A 13,766-nucleotide genomic window follows, 5' to 3' on the forward strand; every position below is an offset into this window, starting at 1 on the left:
TTTGTTTGAAAATACAGGCATAAAAAATGAGCTTAAGTGTCTGATCTGAAAATTTCTTTTTGCTGCTGGCAATTTAGCTTTGTTCATGGGCATTTTTTTTTTTTTTTTTTATTTTACTGTTTGAGATTTGGAAAGAATCAGTAGCAGAAGAGTGATCTATTTAGAGGTACAGAAATGAGTTTTTCCATTTCTGGTATTTTGTACTTGTCTGGTCAAAAGTCGGTAATGAGCAAAGTTACACATTCTGTTTGAAGAAGGTGAAGATTTGAGTGTATGAGTTATTGTCATCTTGGTGACTTGTCAAATATTATGAATATCCATCTAGTTACTCAAAATTTCTGAAGGATGAAAAGGTAGAAAGAGTTGAAATAATCGCTTTTTATTTTTGTTGAGACATTTCATTCGTTTTCTAAGAATATGAATTTCTGCATTCATTTTTAATAGGTCTACCATAGATGGTTAACTTAGTTACAGATTCAGCGGTGGAACAAAAATGCTATAGCTCCATTATTTCTAGCTTTTTAATGCGTCAGTACTGCACTGTTGAAACATTCTTTCTGAAAATAAGGTCAGATCAAGTGGCTAGTGCAATTGGAGGCCACTGGAAGGGAAGGCTGATTATGTATATATATACTTAAGAACCTTAACTGTTTCTTAGCTGATTGACTGCACTTCAGCTTTGCCTTAAGTTATGTTTTCTTCCTAATCCTCTGTATTTTGGACCAAAATGTTTGGAATCTTTTTTGTTTTTCCCGAGTTGTTTTTAGTTCTTGTGTAATTGAATTCTTTTTGAGGGGATTTTGGAATTGGTATCTGGAAGCTTCTCTTGGTGAGGGTTCAGTTTGACCTCCAGTGACTTCATTTTAGTGACCAAGAGCATCTCTACTACAGGTAGTAGAGATGTTTTCAGTCATTTCATTATGTTGTTTCCACAATGGTGGTGGCTGTGTTTTGGAGTTGTCCAAAAGTTTTTGTTCACAGGTAGGTAGTAATGTAAATACTTTAGGCAAGTATTCATGATTCTTCATCCATTATTGAAAGTGTCATGTGGGTTGACCCTGGCCAGATGCCAGGTACCCATTAAAGCCACTCTATCTCTTCCCCTCTGCAACTGAACAGAGGAGAGAAAAAGAAACAGCTCAGGATTCATGAGTAGAGATAAGAGCTAGGAGAGGTCACTTACTGATCACCATCGCAGACAAAACAGACTCAAAGTGGGGATATTATTTAATTTTATTACTAACAGGGTGAGAGACAAAGAATGAGAAATAAAACAATATTAAAACCACCTTCCCCCCACCCCTCCTTCCTTCCATGTTCTCTCTCCTCCCCCCCAGCGGTGCAGGAAGACAGGGAATGGGGGTTGTGGTCAGTTGTTGTTTCTACCACTGATCAGAAAGTGGAGTCTTTCCCTGCTCCTGTGGGGTCCCACCCACGAGAGACAGGCCTTGATGGACCTCTCCAGTGTGAGTCTATCCCTGGGGCAGCAGTTTTTCCCAAACTGCCATCCCATGGATCACTCCTCCATGGGGTGCTGTCCTTCATGGATGAGCTGTACTGGCGTGGGTCCCCCACAGGGGCCACAAGTCCTACCCAGGAAAAACCTCCTCCAGCGTGGGCTTCCCTCTCCGCGGGTTGCAGGTCTCTGGCAGGACCTGCTCCATCTTAGGCTTCCCACAGGGTCACAGCCTCCTTCATGCATCCACCTGCTCCAGCATGGGCTCCTCCATGGGCTGCAGGTGGGTCTCTGCACCCCGATGGTCCTCCATGGCCTTCAGGGGCACAGCTGCCCCACCATGGGCTGCACCACGGGCTGCAGGGCCTCAGCCCCGGCGTCTGGAGCATCTCCTGCCCCTCCTTCTGCTCTGACCTTTGTGTCTACTTTGTTGTTCCCATGTTCTCACTCCACTCTTCCCTGGCTGGAATTCTTTCTGTGCCACAATCTTCTGTTCTTAAAAATGTTATCACAAAGGCATTACTGTCACTCCTGATTGGCTTGGCCTTGGTCACCAGCAGGAAGCTCGTCTTGGAGCTGGTTGGCATTGGCTCCATGGGACAGGGGAAGCTTCTCGCAGCTTCTAGCAGAAACCACCCCTGTAGCCCCCCCTCACTGCACCAAAACCCAGCCACAGAAACCCACTACAGGGTATTAGTTAAAATTTGGCAGTGTGTAGGAAGATTTGAAGATAAAAATTATATGCTGCCATTTAAATTTCGTAATTTTGCCTGGTCTTCTGTGATCACATACTTTTTGTGGAGGAGAAGAGAGTGGTGTGCTTACACAATATTTCTCTTATTTATTTTAATGAGATTTTCATATATTTCATATAATAATATGCATTATTATGATGGATAATACAGGATCAGACTGATGGATAGTACAGAATCATAGAATGATTGGGATCATCAACTAGATGATCTAGTTCCAAGCCCCCAGCCATGGGCAGGGACACCTTCCACTAGACCAGGTTGCTCAAAGCTCCATCCAGCCTGGCCTTGAACAATTCCAATGATGGAGCATCCACAGCTTCTCTGGGCAGGCTGTTCCAGGGTCTCACTACCCTCACTGTAAAAAAAGAAAATTTCTTGCTCATGTCCAGTGCAAATCTTCTCCATTTCTGTTCAAAACCATTGTCTCTTGTCCTGTCACTACAGTACCATTTATATATAGAAAGGCTGCACTAAGATCTTCCCAGTCCTTCTCCAGGGTGTACAACCTCAGTTCTCACTCGGAGGTGCTCCATCCCTCTGATGATCTTCATGGTCCTCATTTGGACCCACCCCAGCAGATTCATGTCTTTCTTGTGCTGGGGCCCCAGAACTCAGTGCACTAGTTCAGGTGGGGTCTCCTGAGAGCTGAATAGAGGGGCAGACTCAGATCCCTTGATCTGCTGCCCCCACTGCTTTAGATACAGCCAAGGATTGGATTTCTGGGCTGCAGATGCACACCGCTGGCTCACATCCAATTTTTCACCCACTGGTGTCCCCAAGTCCTCCACAGGGCTCCTCTCAATCCCTGCATACCACAGTCTATTGATACGGGAGATTGCTCCAACCAAAGTGCACATAAGCAATATACATTCTAAGTAAAATCTTGATAAAAATCTTGAATCTGATTTGCCCTGAAAAATCCACACAGTTATTGATATTTTTGTTTCAATAGTCTGAAAATTCACTTTAATCTCTTGTTTCCACAGGAAACATCTGTCGCTCTCCAATAGCTGAAGCAGTTTTTAGAAAACTTGTAACTGATGAAAAAGTTGAACATAAGGTAAGCTATTTATTTCTCTTCCTGCATATGAAATTACTGTCTTGTAGCCAGTTAGAAATGTAAGGAGTGAGAAAGGAAACTTAAAAATATAAATTTGTTTTTCTGTAGTGGAGGATAGACAGTGCAGCGACATCTACCTATGAAATAGGAAGCCCTCCTGACTATCGAGGACAGAATTGCATGAAGAAGCATGGCATTCCCATGAATCATATTGCCAGGCAGGTACTGTACTTTAATCTTCTTTAAATATGTGTATGTATTTGTTTTGTTGTTACAGTGGAGGACAGACAGTGCTGCTGTTTCAGACTGGAACGTGGGGCGCTCCCCAGATTCAAGGGCTTTAAGCTGTCTAAGAAATCATGGCATTGAGACAGCCCATAAAGCACGGCAGGTAGAAGAGAGTATATTTTCTTTCTTATTCATACCCATGCTTTGTTTAGCCCTAACCATTGCAATCACACAAGTCATTTGACCAATGCATGGTTAAGCATCAAGTAATAAATACTATATGTAGTTTTTCAAAGGATTTCAAAGTGACCTTACTTTTCTAGTTGAGCCTAATGAGTTTCTCTTTACCAAGTTTCATTGGAAGTATAACTAGGAAGCATTGGAGCAGTTTTTGCATTATAGAAAAATCTTGCCTTTAAATGTTTAGTATTTTGGGCATTTTTTAAATACTTTTTAAAAATGGATTTACTCTAGTAATCTGTGATGCATTCTTCAGCAAGGAATTGCATATTTATTTAACAAGTCCAAAAAGAAGTAGAATACCTGTTCATCTGTCACAAAAAGCTTCTGTTCTTGCATGAAGATCTTTTAAAAATATTTAAAGTGCTAAATTAGAATGAAAGCACTCAAACCCAGGATTAGTAGCACAGTTGGTGGTAACTTCAGAGGAAAACATACCCTTGAAGCATTCTTAAGGATAAGACAGGTTTGTCACTTAGTGAAATCCTCTAAGTTTTACCAAAACTCGTTATCTGTTTTCATTAACAAAAGAACATGTATTTCCATGCTGCATTCCAGACAGATTGCAAGTAAATGTGTCTGCATCTATTTAAATCATTCTGACACTCAAATAAATGCACATAATTTACTTCAGTTAACTATTCTCTGGATATAAGATATTCCTTTAGGGCTTGACCTTTATGTAGTTTGAGTTTATGTCACTACTACTTCTACTGACAAAAAGATCAAGTAGTCTTGTTATTATCTTACATTTCTGTTCCCTTCAGAATTTTACTAGACCTTAATGAGGTCATATTTACTTTCTTCACTTTCAAAGACCACATGTTTAGTTTTTTGACTTTTTAAAATAAATTCTCTCAATTAGTCAATTGCCCTCTACTGACCTCTCCTGATGTTAGTCTCCATTTATATAACAAACAGAATTAAGCACAGCCCCATTTCAGATTTTCTAGTATTTTACTATTAGGATAATTACTAAAAAAAGTCTGTTGTAATCTTTTCCTTTTGCGAGTTCTGGATTTACTATTTATCAGTGCTTACAAAAATCACTATTTGTCAATATACAAGCTAAATGGTACTGAAACTATTCAACCACTGTTTCAGTCACGGCAGTGTAACATGTTTGTCGTCTTAGAAGATATGCCTTGGAAACTTGAGAACTGTTCATGGGTATTCTTAGAATAGTTTGTGAGCAGTTAAACTAAAGCAAAGGACTCAAAATGAGTTGATCCTCTGCCTTGAAACAAATCTATATATCCTCCTTTGGCAGAGAGGGAATGAAAACACTTCAGTGAAGACATTTGCATATTCATTCTGACAAATGAAGAGATTTTTAAAGCAGAAGACCCTAAAATGCTACATATACAGGGAGAGAAAATTAACAAGAGACAATGAAATGAAAGACTAACAGGATGAAAATTGGTCTAAAACATCCTAGTACAAGCAGTTTCTTTTATAAATTTAAAGAAAATCTTCAACTCCCTGAGCTACAGGTAACTGTTCACTTTGCACTGATGTTAACTATATAACTCCAATTTATGTTTTTTTTCCAAACTTCTGTCAAATGGTCCCTGATGATTTTCTAAACTGCAGACCTGTTATTGTCGTCTTGTACTTCTGAAAAGGCAGGGACTCAAGAGTGTAAATAGGACTTTTCACAGTGGTCAGATTAGTACAAGTGGCAGTGTGTTTGTTTTACTCTTAGAGACAAACTCAAGGATAGAATTTTGTGTGAAACTTGTTTCAGAAGAGATTAAGGAAAATTTAATAAAGAAGTTGCAGAAATAGAGAGCAGGGATTTATCTTTGTTGCCTTCGAAATACTGTCTTAAGATAAGTACCTCATACAATTATCCTCTTCACTCCTGTGGAATACTGGTACCCACCCAGTGAAAGGCACTTTCTTTCATTTAATTTTGTGCATAATTATGATAATCATGGATTTTACCTTTTTTTAATTCAAAACTACAAGAATGATTTATGTAAAAGCGAATGTTAAGTTAGTTGCATCCTACCATCAAATACAGTGATCTTTTAAGTGAAAAGTGAAGTATAAAAATAAATGTATATATTTATATGTAAAATAAAGATTTGTTAACATTTTAGTTGATGGTGGACTGCTGTATGTTTATGTACCCATTGCAGTTCTCTAAGCTCTTAGGCTTTATGCACAAACCAGATAGGTTTTAATCAGTTTCACTTTTATTCATGCTGAGGCCAAAATTGATTTTGGTATGACTCATACTGTGCATTTCCCTTAAATATGAAATTGAGATTAGAAGCAGGTTGTATTAAACACTGTTTCACAACTGGATAAATTTGAGGATTACTGCTTCTCTTGGGGTTTAGGCAGAGAAAATGAGATTTCCCTTCTGTAAATAAAGGGAAATGTTTAACAAATAAATTAATAATGGTTATAGGCATTTTTTTAATGTAAGGTTATTGTTGTCTGCATGGTTCCATCCAAAGCTGAACTTGCACTCTTCACCACTCTTCTCAAAATGTACCTAAATTTTTATGTCCTCAATTCTCCCAAAATACTAGTTTTCACAGTTTTGAGGAATATCTTCAGTTCCCTGGAGTTTGCTCAATTAGGCTTTTTGTATCTGATACTGCTGTAGGGCTTAAGAGCACAAGCCAAATGGTAATCTTGGTTTTAGGGCTGCATTTACGTCTGTGTTAGTGCTGGTCATAGGGTAATAACTGTAACATTGTCAAGTGGGAAGTGTGACAGGTGTATTTTTCCTTTTTTTCTTAATTTTTCTTCTTACATATGTCTGTACAACAAAGAAATCTGTGCCCTTTTATTTTCATAGGGGCCAGTGTTTAGCTGTGTAGAGCAATCAGAAGCAGCTTGTAGAGGTACTGCTTAGATTTGCCAGGAAAACAGAGCTATTTCCACTGCAAAAATATTTTCATAGGTCAAAGGCACCACACGAATACAGCAAATATTTTTACAGTGAAAATAAACAAGTCTGCATTAGTTTTCACCATTAACCCTTTCTTTTCTCATACTCCCCTGACGCACCTCACCTCTTCAGTTCTCTTTGTGTAAAATGTTTCATTTATGGCTTTATGCTGGTGATAACATCTGTTTTTTCTTACTCCCTGTCATGGGAACTTAATCAGTACCTGTTTGCTGTTTGCACAAAATGGATGTTTCGCCATCTAAATCTTTTTTTTTTAATATGTAAGTAATTTTTAAAAGCCTCTGACTTACAGGATGATGTTTTGCCTTTTTGTCTGTTTACTTGCTCACTCACCTCTCTAGCCGATCCTTCCCAGAGATGCCTGCCAGAAAAGCCTGTTCTGAACAAACTTTCCAAGTTTGTTGGTTATGATACTTCACACAGGACACATAGGACACTATGCATGAAATGCAGTCTTAATATGAGCTCATCATAGGTTTTATTCCTTTTATTCATCCTCATTATGGACACTTCGTTCAAGAAATCCTACACTAGCATTGTGGGCATGGGCTGGGAACATTTTAGCTCTAGCTAAGGCTTAAATGTTAACTGAAATACAATGACGGGTAAATATCTGCATCCATCTTTATAACAGTACAGATGACATTAGCACTTAAATTAGTGGTTTATCTGCTGTATTTGCCTATCTGCCTCTCAACTCAGATCTCTGAATTTAGTTAGTATTCATGTTTAGGGGTCAGTAAACTACAGGAAATAAGAACAGATTGTATTGTGGTAGGAAGATTACAATAGGTTTTTTCACATCATATTATAAATTTTGTGAATTTACATGGCCTAAAATACCATGGATGCATTTGTTTTTAAGAGATTGTAACTCATACCATAATACTTCAGCTTTGAATTTCACCTGGTAACTTTTTCTGTGCAGTGACAAATTTCTAGACTGGAAGTACTGCAACTGATTCCAGGTTACATTTTTGTTGTTCCATCAGGAAAGTAATTTTTCTATTTTATTTTTAACCATTTTTATTGCACAGTTTCCACAATTGAAAATCTGCTTTAGTTTTAGTAGATGAAAAGTACTAGAAATGTAACTTTTAATGATGTTAAAGTTGATGCATGAAATTTTAAAAAATAAAGAAAAAAAAAAGACTGGTTGAATAACTGACTCAGATTTTTTTATGGAATACTTGCAGAAATGGATAAATAATCATGGTAAAGTATATTTAAAGTGCCACAACTTACTGTAAAAGTTTATGAAGATGCAGTTTTATTTTTTCCATCTGTGTCTTTTTTAGTAAATCAGAGGTACAGAATTTGAAAATACTTTTTTTCCTCTTTTTATAAATCAAATACAGTTTGTAGGCTAAACATCTATTTTTAATTCTAGGTTACTAAAGAGGATTTCCAGACATTTGATTATATACTTTGTATGGATGAGAGCAATCTAAGGTAATGTATGAAGAAATTGAACAAATTCATATGGATTACTTATAGTGACGTCTCATAAGTCACTTTGAAGACTGATGTCACATTTTACTGCTTAGCTTGTCTTGGTGTTCTTTTGTTTTGGGTATTTTTTTTAACATGTATGTGAATGATATCCTATTAGGATAGATTCTTCAGTTCTAATAAGTTTAATGAGCTAGAAGTCAATGGTTTATTTGTGTGATATGTGCCACTCAAGGATTAAGGATGGAAATTTAGCTACTGTACAGCTGATGCCTGTATAGTTAAAATGAGCGTGTACTTACTGTCTTGATTGAAGTGATCTGTGTTTCTAATTGCATGGCAGCTAAAAGACAAACTGTGGCAACTTGGAAAGGATTAAATATGGTGAGGGTATTTTTTTTTTATAGAAATAGAGTGAGCTCTGAAATAAGCAGAGTTGTTAGCTGGAGGAAATCTTGTTTTATTGTTTAGAAAGATTTGGTGAAGTAGCTGCCTAGTGTAAAAATTTGGGTATCACTAGCAAAATTTCTACTCAAGTTTGTACACAGTGAAGATTAAGGAGCTGAGCTTTCAAAGTGCTTGTAAGGGCTATTGTAAAGTTAGTTTAAGAAAGCCCAAACCAAACCACCACAACCAACAACAAAACAAAACGCAAATGTTAGTAGCACATAAAGACTTCTACAAGCAGCACCACTTAACTGAAATAAGTATGATTTTGTTGAATTTTCTAGAATGGTTGAACGACCTTTCTTCCAGAGTCTGCATGAACAAAGGGTATATAACACTTGGCTTGACTGCAGTGTGTCAGGCAATGACGTGACTAGGCTTACTTCTATTTTCACTTGAATTCTTAAACAAATTTCAATTAACAATTTATATGGTATGAACTGTAGAGCAGAAGAAATGTCAGAACTACAACTGGGATATTGCTACTGCTATGCTACAGTTTCACCTTAAACTTGCACCAAGTTCAACCATTTTGCCTGGGACACCTATTTGTAGCACTGGGAGGGCAAGCTGATTCCAGGTGTTGATGGAATGCCTCCCATGTCAGAAAAGGAAGATTTGGGACATCCCTTTTCTTTAGTACCAGAGCTGTCTGTCCCTCTCCTGTTCACTAACTGGTCTGCCAGAAGCCTTTAAGAAAATGGTTTGACATTTTTTCCAATAATAAAAGACTAGAGAATTTATTGAAAATCTGTAAGTTCAAGCAATACCTTCTTGGTTGAAAGAGGAACCCTGATTTTTCTTCAAGCAAAACCAGTATTGTGGTCTCATTGCTATTTATAAACTATTTGAAATTAACTTAGCAGAATGAATAATTAGAATTTAATTTCTTAACATTGATCTGCTTATGACTAAGTATTGACAGGGGGCTTTTTTGCCTTTTTTAATGGTAAGTAAAATGGCGATTTGGTATGGAAATGTGTAATATTAAAAGAATTTAGTATGTTCTGGCAGTTCATTGTGAAAATCATAGTAGTGAGTGGTCTTTAACTGGAGATGATGAGAGGTGTCTTTTAACTGCCTTTGGGATCATAAATGGCCATGTTTAAGTAGGTGGGGAAAATGCCATCTTAAAACCAGAATATTTTACCAATGAGAGGCAATGTAGAAGGAAGAAGATGTGACAACTGATAAAATGTTACAGTATATCAAAATGAAAACAGATGTAGCTTACTCATTTATCATTTTCTGTTAACTGACTGTAGTAGGACTTTACATGAGTTAGAGGTAGTATTGAGAGAACTTACATTATACCAATTTAATCTGGCTTTGAACAGGTAGGAGATGCTTACTCAAACTTCTGGAGAAATATTTGGATAATTTCCATTGTTTTTTGTTCAACACAAGCTAAGGGTAGATATTGGAAGTACTAATGATTGATTTGAGGAAGAAGTTGCTGAACTTACTGTTACAAAGGTTTGTTAAGCTATAGGTCAAGTGCCTGACTGTTTATGCTCCTAATTAAGTTTATGTGTATGTCCTTCATACTCAATTAAACAAGACCCCACACAACAGGAAAGAAACAAAACCAAGCAGCAGCGTAGGATCCACAGGATTGACTGAGTCCAAATGTGTGTTGTTTTCCAGTGTTGTCTAGAAACAGTCATGAACATCTCGTGTTGATGTAGAAATTCTGGAGAAAAATTCAGGGGAAAATTTTATGTTCTCTTTTACAGAGATCTGAACAGGAAAAGCAACCAAGTTAAAGACTGCAAGGCCAAAATTGAGCTACTTGGAAGTTATGATCCACAGAAACAGCTTATTATTGAAGATCCGTACTACGTAAGTGTAAAAACTTCTTTGGGTGGCTTGGTTAAAAATTGTGTATGTGTGGTATTTAATCTTTCCAGATCCCACAGTTGGCATGTGACATATAATGTAAAGTCATACAAAGCCAAGTGTAAACATTTTTTTTTTTATGACAAGAAAACAATATAAATTAACTGTAATAGGAAAGGAAAACATATGTTTATGCTTGCATTTATTTACATTTAAATAATGCAGTGCACCTATATTTTCAATATTGGGTGAAGCCCTGGTTGATCAGCCTCCTTGCAGAGGATGTAATCAGGAAAGATAGAGACAGAGACATGGACACAGGTGATCAAAGAAGTTGAATAATGCGAGCCAAGAACAAACAATTAGATTAATATTCTTCAGTTTAGCAAAGAGAAGTGGATGAAGATGCAGTAGAGTTCTATAAAACCTTGATATAATGGGAAAAGGTGAATAAGGAATTGCTCTTCATTACCCAGGAAGTAGAGAATATGAAATGGTTTTAATGGGAGAAGCAGATTCAAAACAAAAAGAATTTTGGTTTGGATTTTTTTCCACACAGTGCTTCATTAAACTGAAACTCAATGAGACAGGTTAGTGTAAATGTAAAGAAAAAAGGAAAAGATTCATAAGGGCTCAAAAAGTGAGTGGAAGAAAAATTTGTGAAGAAAATATGTGAAGGAAAGTCATCCAGAACTGTTTCATACAAAGTCCAAGTGTTTGTCTGTGGAAGTTCTTGAGTTCAAATTAGAGAGAAATATGCAAAAGCTATCACCAAGTATTTGCACCATTATGACAACAGAGAAACTGAGATGCAATTTTTTTTTTTTTTTTTTTAGTTAATATTGTTATTCTTACAGTCTTTTTCCTCTCTTCTTTTCTAGGGGAATGAAAAGGACTTTGAAACTGTTTACGAGCAATGTCTTAGATGTTGTAAAGCATTTTTGGAGAAACCTCATTAATGCTTCATCATTTAATTTCTAAAAGAAAATAATTAGCTTTTCTTGAAATACGTAAAGTTTACTTGATTGATGTATTTAAATTGTAAAATTATGCCTTGTGTTCAGTACTTATTCAGTTTAATTTTGTATTTTAGCTTTTCTATCATCTAATGAAAAAATATAGGAAGGTTTAAATTGGATTACATGATCAACGATTTTGTCACTCATCAGTGTAGTAATAAAGTATATAATTCAGGATTAATGTATCTGTAAACTCTTCCAGTGCTTTCTCACAAGCACTGAAACGGTAACATCTTGCTTCTTTATGTGCTGTATTAACTAAACTGAGGTCTTGTCATCGTGTCCTCAGTGAGTTAATTTCAGTCAACCTTCAGTGGGAGTCTGTGAGATAATAGTTGGTGTGTACCTTAGATGTGTCAGTATCATGAGGCAGCCTTTGGATGGAAGCTGTTTCACAGGAAGCCTTCTAGACTCAAAGAACTGCTGCCTGGCAGACATTGCTCTTAGCACTATCTGAAAGCTTAAGCAAGCAAAGCCTCCTTGTGTGTCATCAGAATCCAGTGAAAATAGCTTTTTCTGTCAGTTTAAATGCTTAGTTATTCAAAGAAGAAATAATTTTTGTGCCAGTACACTTTTATACTAGTTAAGATGAACACAGTTCAGAAATTGGTTAGGACTTGTAGTCTTCCTTTGGTCTTTTGGTCGATTTGTATAGCACACTGACACAAGTCCATGAAGCGTAGGATTTACTTTGACAACAAAATGTATCAGCTTAAAAGCTGGAATGTGAAATCACATACAGTAGTAAAATATTCAAATCCATGCAATATAATAGATGAGAAATTTGCTATAATCCCAGTTCCTACATGAGCATCAGAACAGTATTTACAGATTTACTCAGGAGAATGGACAGCCTGTCAGAAGTGTTCTCTGAAAGCATAGTTCAACCCAGATAGAGTCCATCTGTAATATAGTACAAAGTTAACCAAAGGCCAGTAAGTAGATAGTTCTGCTCTTGGACAAAATGCTTTGTAAAAATCTGTACCTGCTTGTCTGAACATCACCTTTCTTGTCTGCCTTAGAAATGTAAATGCACTGAGATCAGTAATGTAACTGGTACCATGATCATTTTCCTATTTTAACTGGTATCTGCATTGGTATGAACAAGCATTACCACATCTGTAAAACTGGATCTATAAAATTTGCTTTCAGATTCATTTAGCCTTTTTTTGTGTCTCCTCCTGCCTTTCAACGTAGCAGTCTCTGTATTTGTCACCTGCTTTTTCTTCTGGGGGAAAGATGTGTTTCAGTAGAGGATACTGTTATTCCTGGGGAGGTTGGAATCGTGGTGTCACTCTGTGTGTGTTGCAAACCTTCACCATAGGAATTAAGTTTCTTGGGACTTTTGCTGTAGAACAGCTGTTTTGAGTTAGGGACGTTTCTGTTTTGTGCTAAAATTTCAGTCAGACCTATAACTTAAGAACCTGCTTACAAAAAGGCAAGTGTACATGGAACGCTTAAACATAGAATCTTTGTGCATTATTGCATTACCAGTAGTTTTGACTTCTAAAAATCAAATAGAAATTTGCAAGTTAATAGCTGTTTCACTTCAAGCACAAAGAGTAACACAGTATTTCAGGTCTGTATGCATGCTTTGACAAAGTAAACGGGGAAAAATGATGGGCAGTTAGGGACAAACCCTCTTAAATGTGGTTTTATGCATTAACCTCAAAGGTGGAAGTGTTTAGGTGTAATCTAATGCTATTCTCTGCCTGAATGACCATTTCAAATATGCCAGTGAAATTAAAATAACTCACAAGATTGAGAACATGGTGTGCTTTCCCATTCATGGCTGTGTAGGAATTCAACAGTTTCCTGCATATTAAAGCTAAGATTTAAAGGTCTTAAATCTTTGAGTTGCTGGGGTAACAGAAAGGAGATAAAAGTATATGGTTGTTTGCCTTTACTAGGCTTAGCAATCTTTCTGTAAAGTGATACTAAGTCAAAACTATTTAAGTTAAATTCAGTTCGGATTTAAAAGTTTCAGCCTTGAGATACATATTCAGCAAGTAATCTGTTGGCTAAATAATTCACTAGCTCTAGTAGGAGGAATAAGCTGATAAATTGATTTTTATTATTAGTAGTTTTTTTTCTGGAAAAGGGGAGGGAGATCACCATGGTACGTTATACAAATTTGTAGAAGCCAAGAATAGAGAACAGGAATTGCCTTCAGGAGGGACAGTTGCACAGTACTGTTTGTTCAGTGGAATCACAGTGAAGCTCAGAGTTCCACCCACATGTTTACTGCAGGTGAGCAGCTGAGTGAATCCTGTAGTAGTAGATTTCTTTAACTACCAAGTTTTCTATAGCCACATATTGCATCCATTGAGAGATGAAATAT

At 36.8% G+C, this 13,766-nt stretch overlaps 1 protein-coding gene across 2 annotated transcripts in view; it reads left to right on the forward strand.

Annotated features, from left to right (window-relative positions):
- ACP1 (acid phosphatase 1) overlaps nt 1-12,786 on the forward strand; it is a 22,268-nt gene extending 9,482 nt beyond the window's left edge. The window contains exons 2-6 of one of the 2 annotated variants that reach the window (XM_027905674.1): nt 3,198-3,271; nt 3,549-3,662; nt 8,059-8,120; nt 10,304-10,409; nt 11,288-12,786. In XM_027905674.1, the coding sequence (XP_027761475.1) occupies nt 3,198-3,271; nt 3,549-3,662; nt 8,059-8,120; nt 10,304-10,409; nt 11,288-11,365 (434 nt within the window). In that variant the 3' untranslated portion in view covers nt 11,366-12,786. Of the gene's footprint in view, nt 1-3,197; nt 3,272-3,379; nt 3,494-3,548; nt 3,663-8,058; nt 8,121-10,303; nt 10,410-11,287 lie in introns of both variants that reach the window. The other variant, XM_027905673.1, reaches the window with a different exon arrangement.
- The last annotated feature ends 980 nt before the right edge of the window (nt 12,787-13,766 follow it).

The sequence above is a fragment of the Empidonax traillii genome, unplaced genomic scaffold (assembly GCF_003031625.1).
Source record: "Empidonax traillii isolate 1590-97213 ecotype Southwest subspecies unplaced genomic scaffold, ASM303162v1 scaffold1194:size157107, whole genome shotgun sequence".
Taxonomy (NCBI): domain Eukaryota; kingdom Metazoa; phylum Chordata; class Aves; order Passeriformes; family Tyrannidae; genus Empidonax; species Empidonax traillii.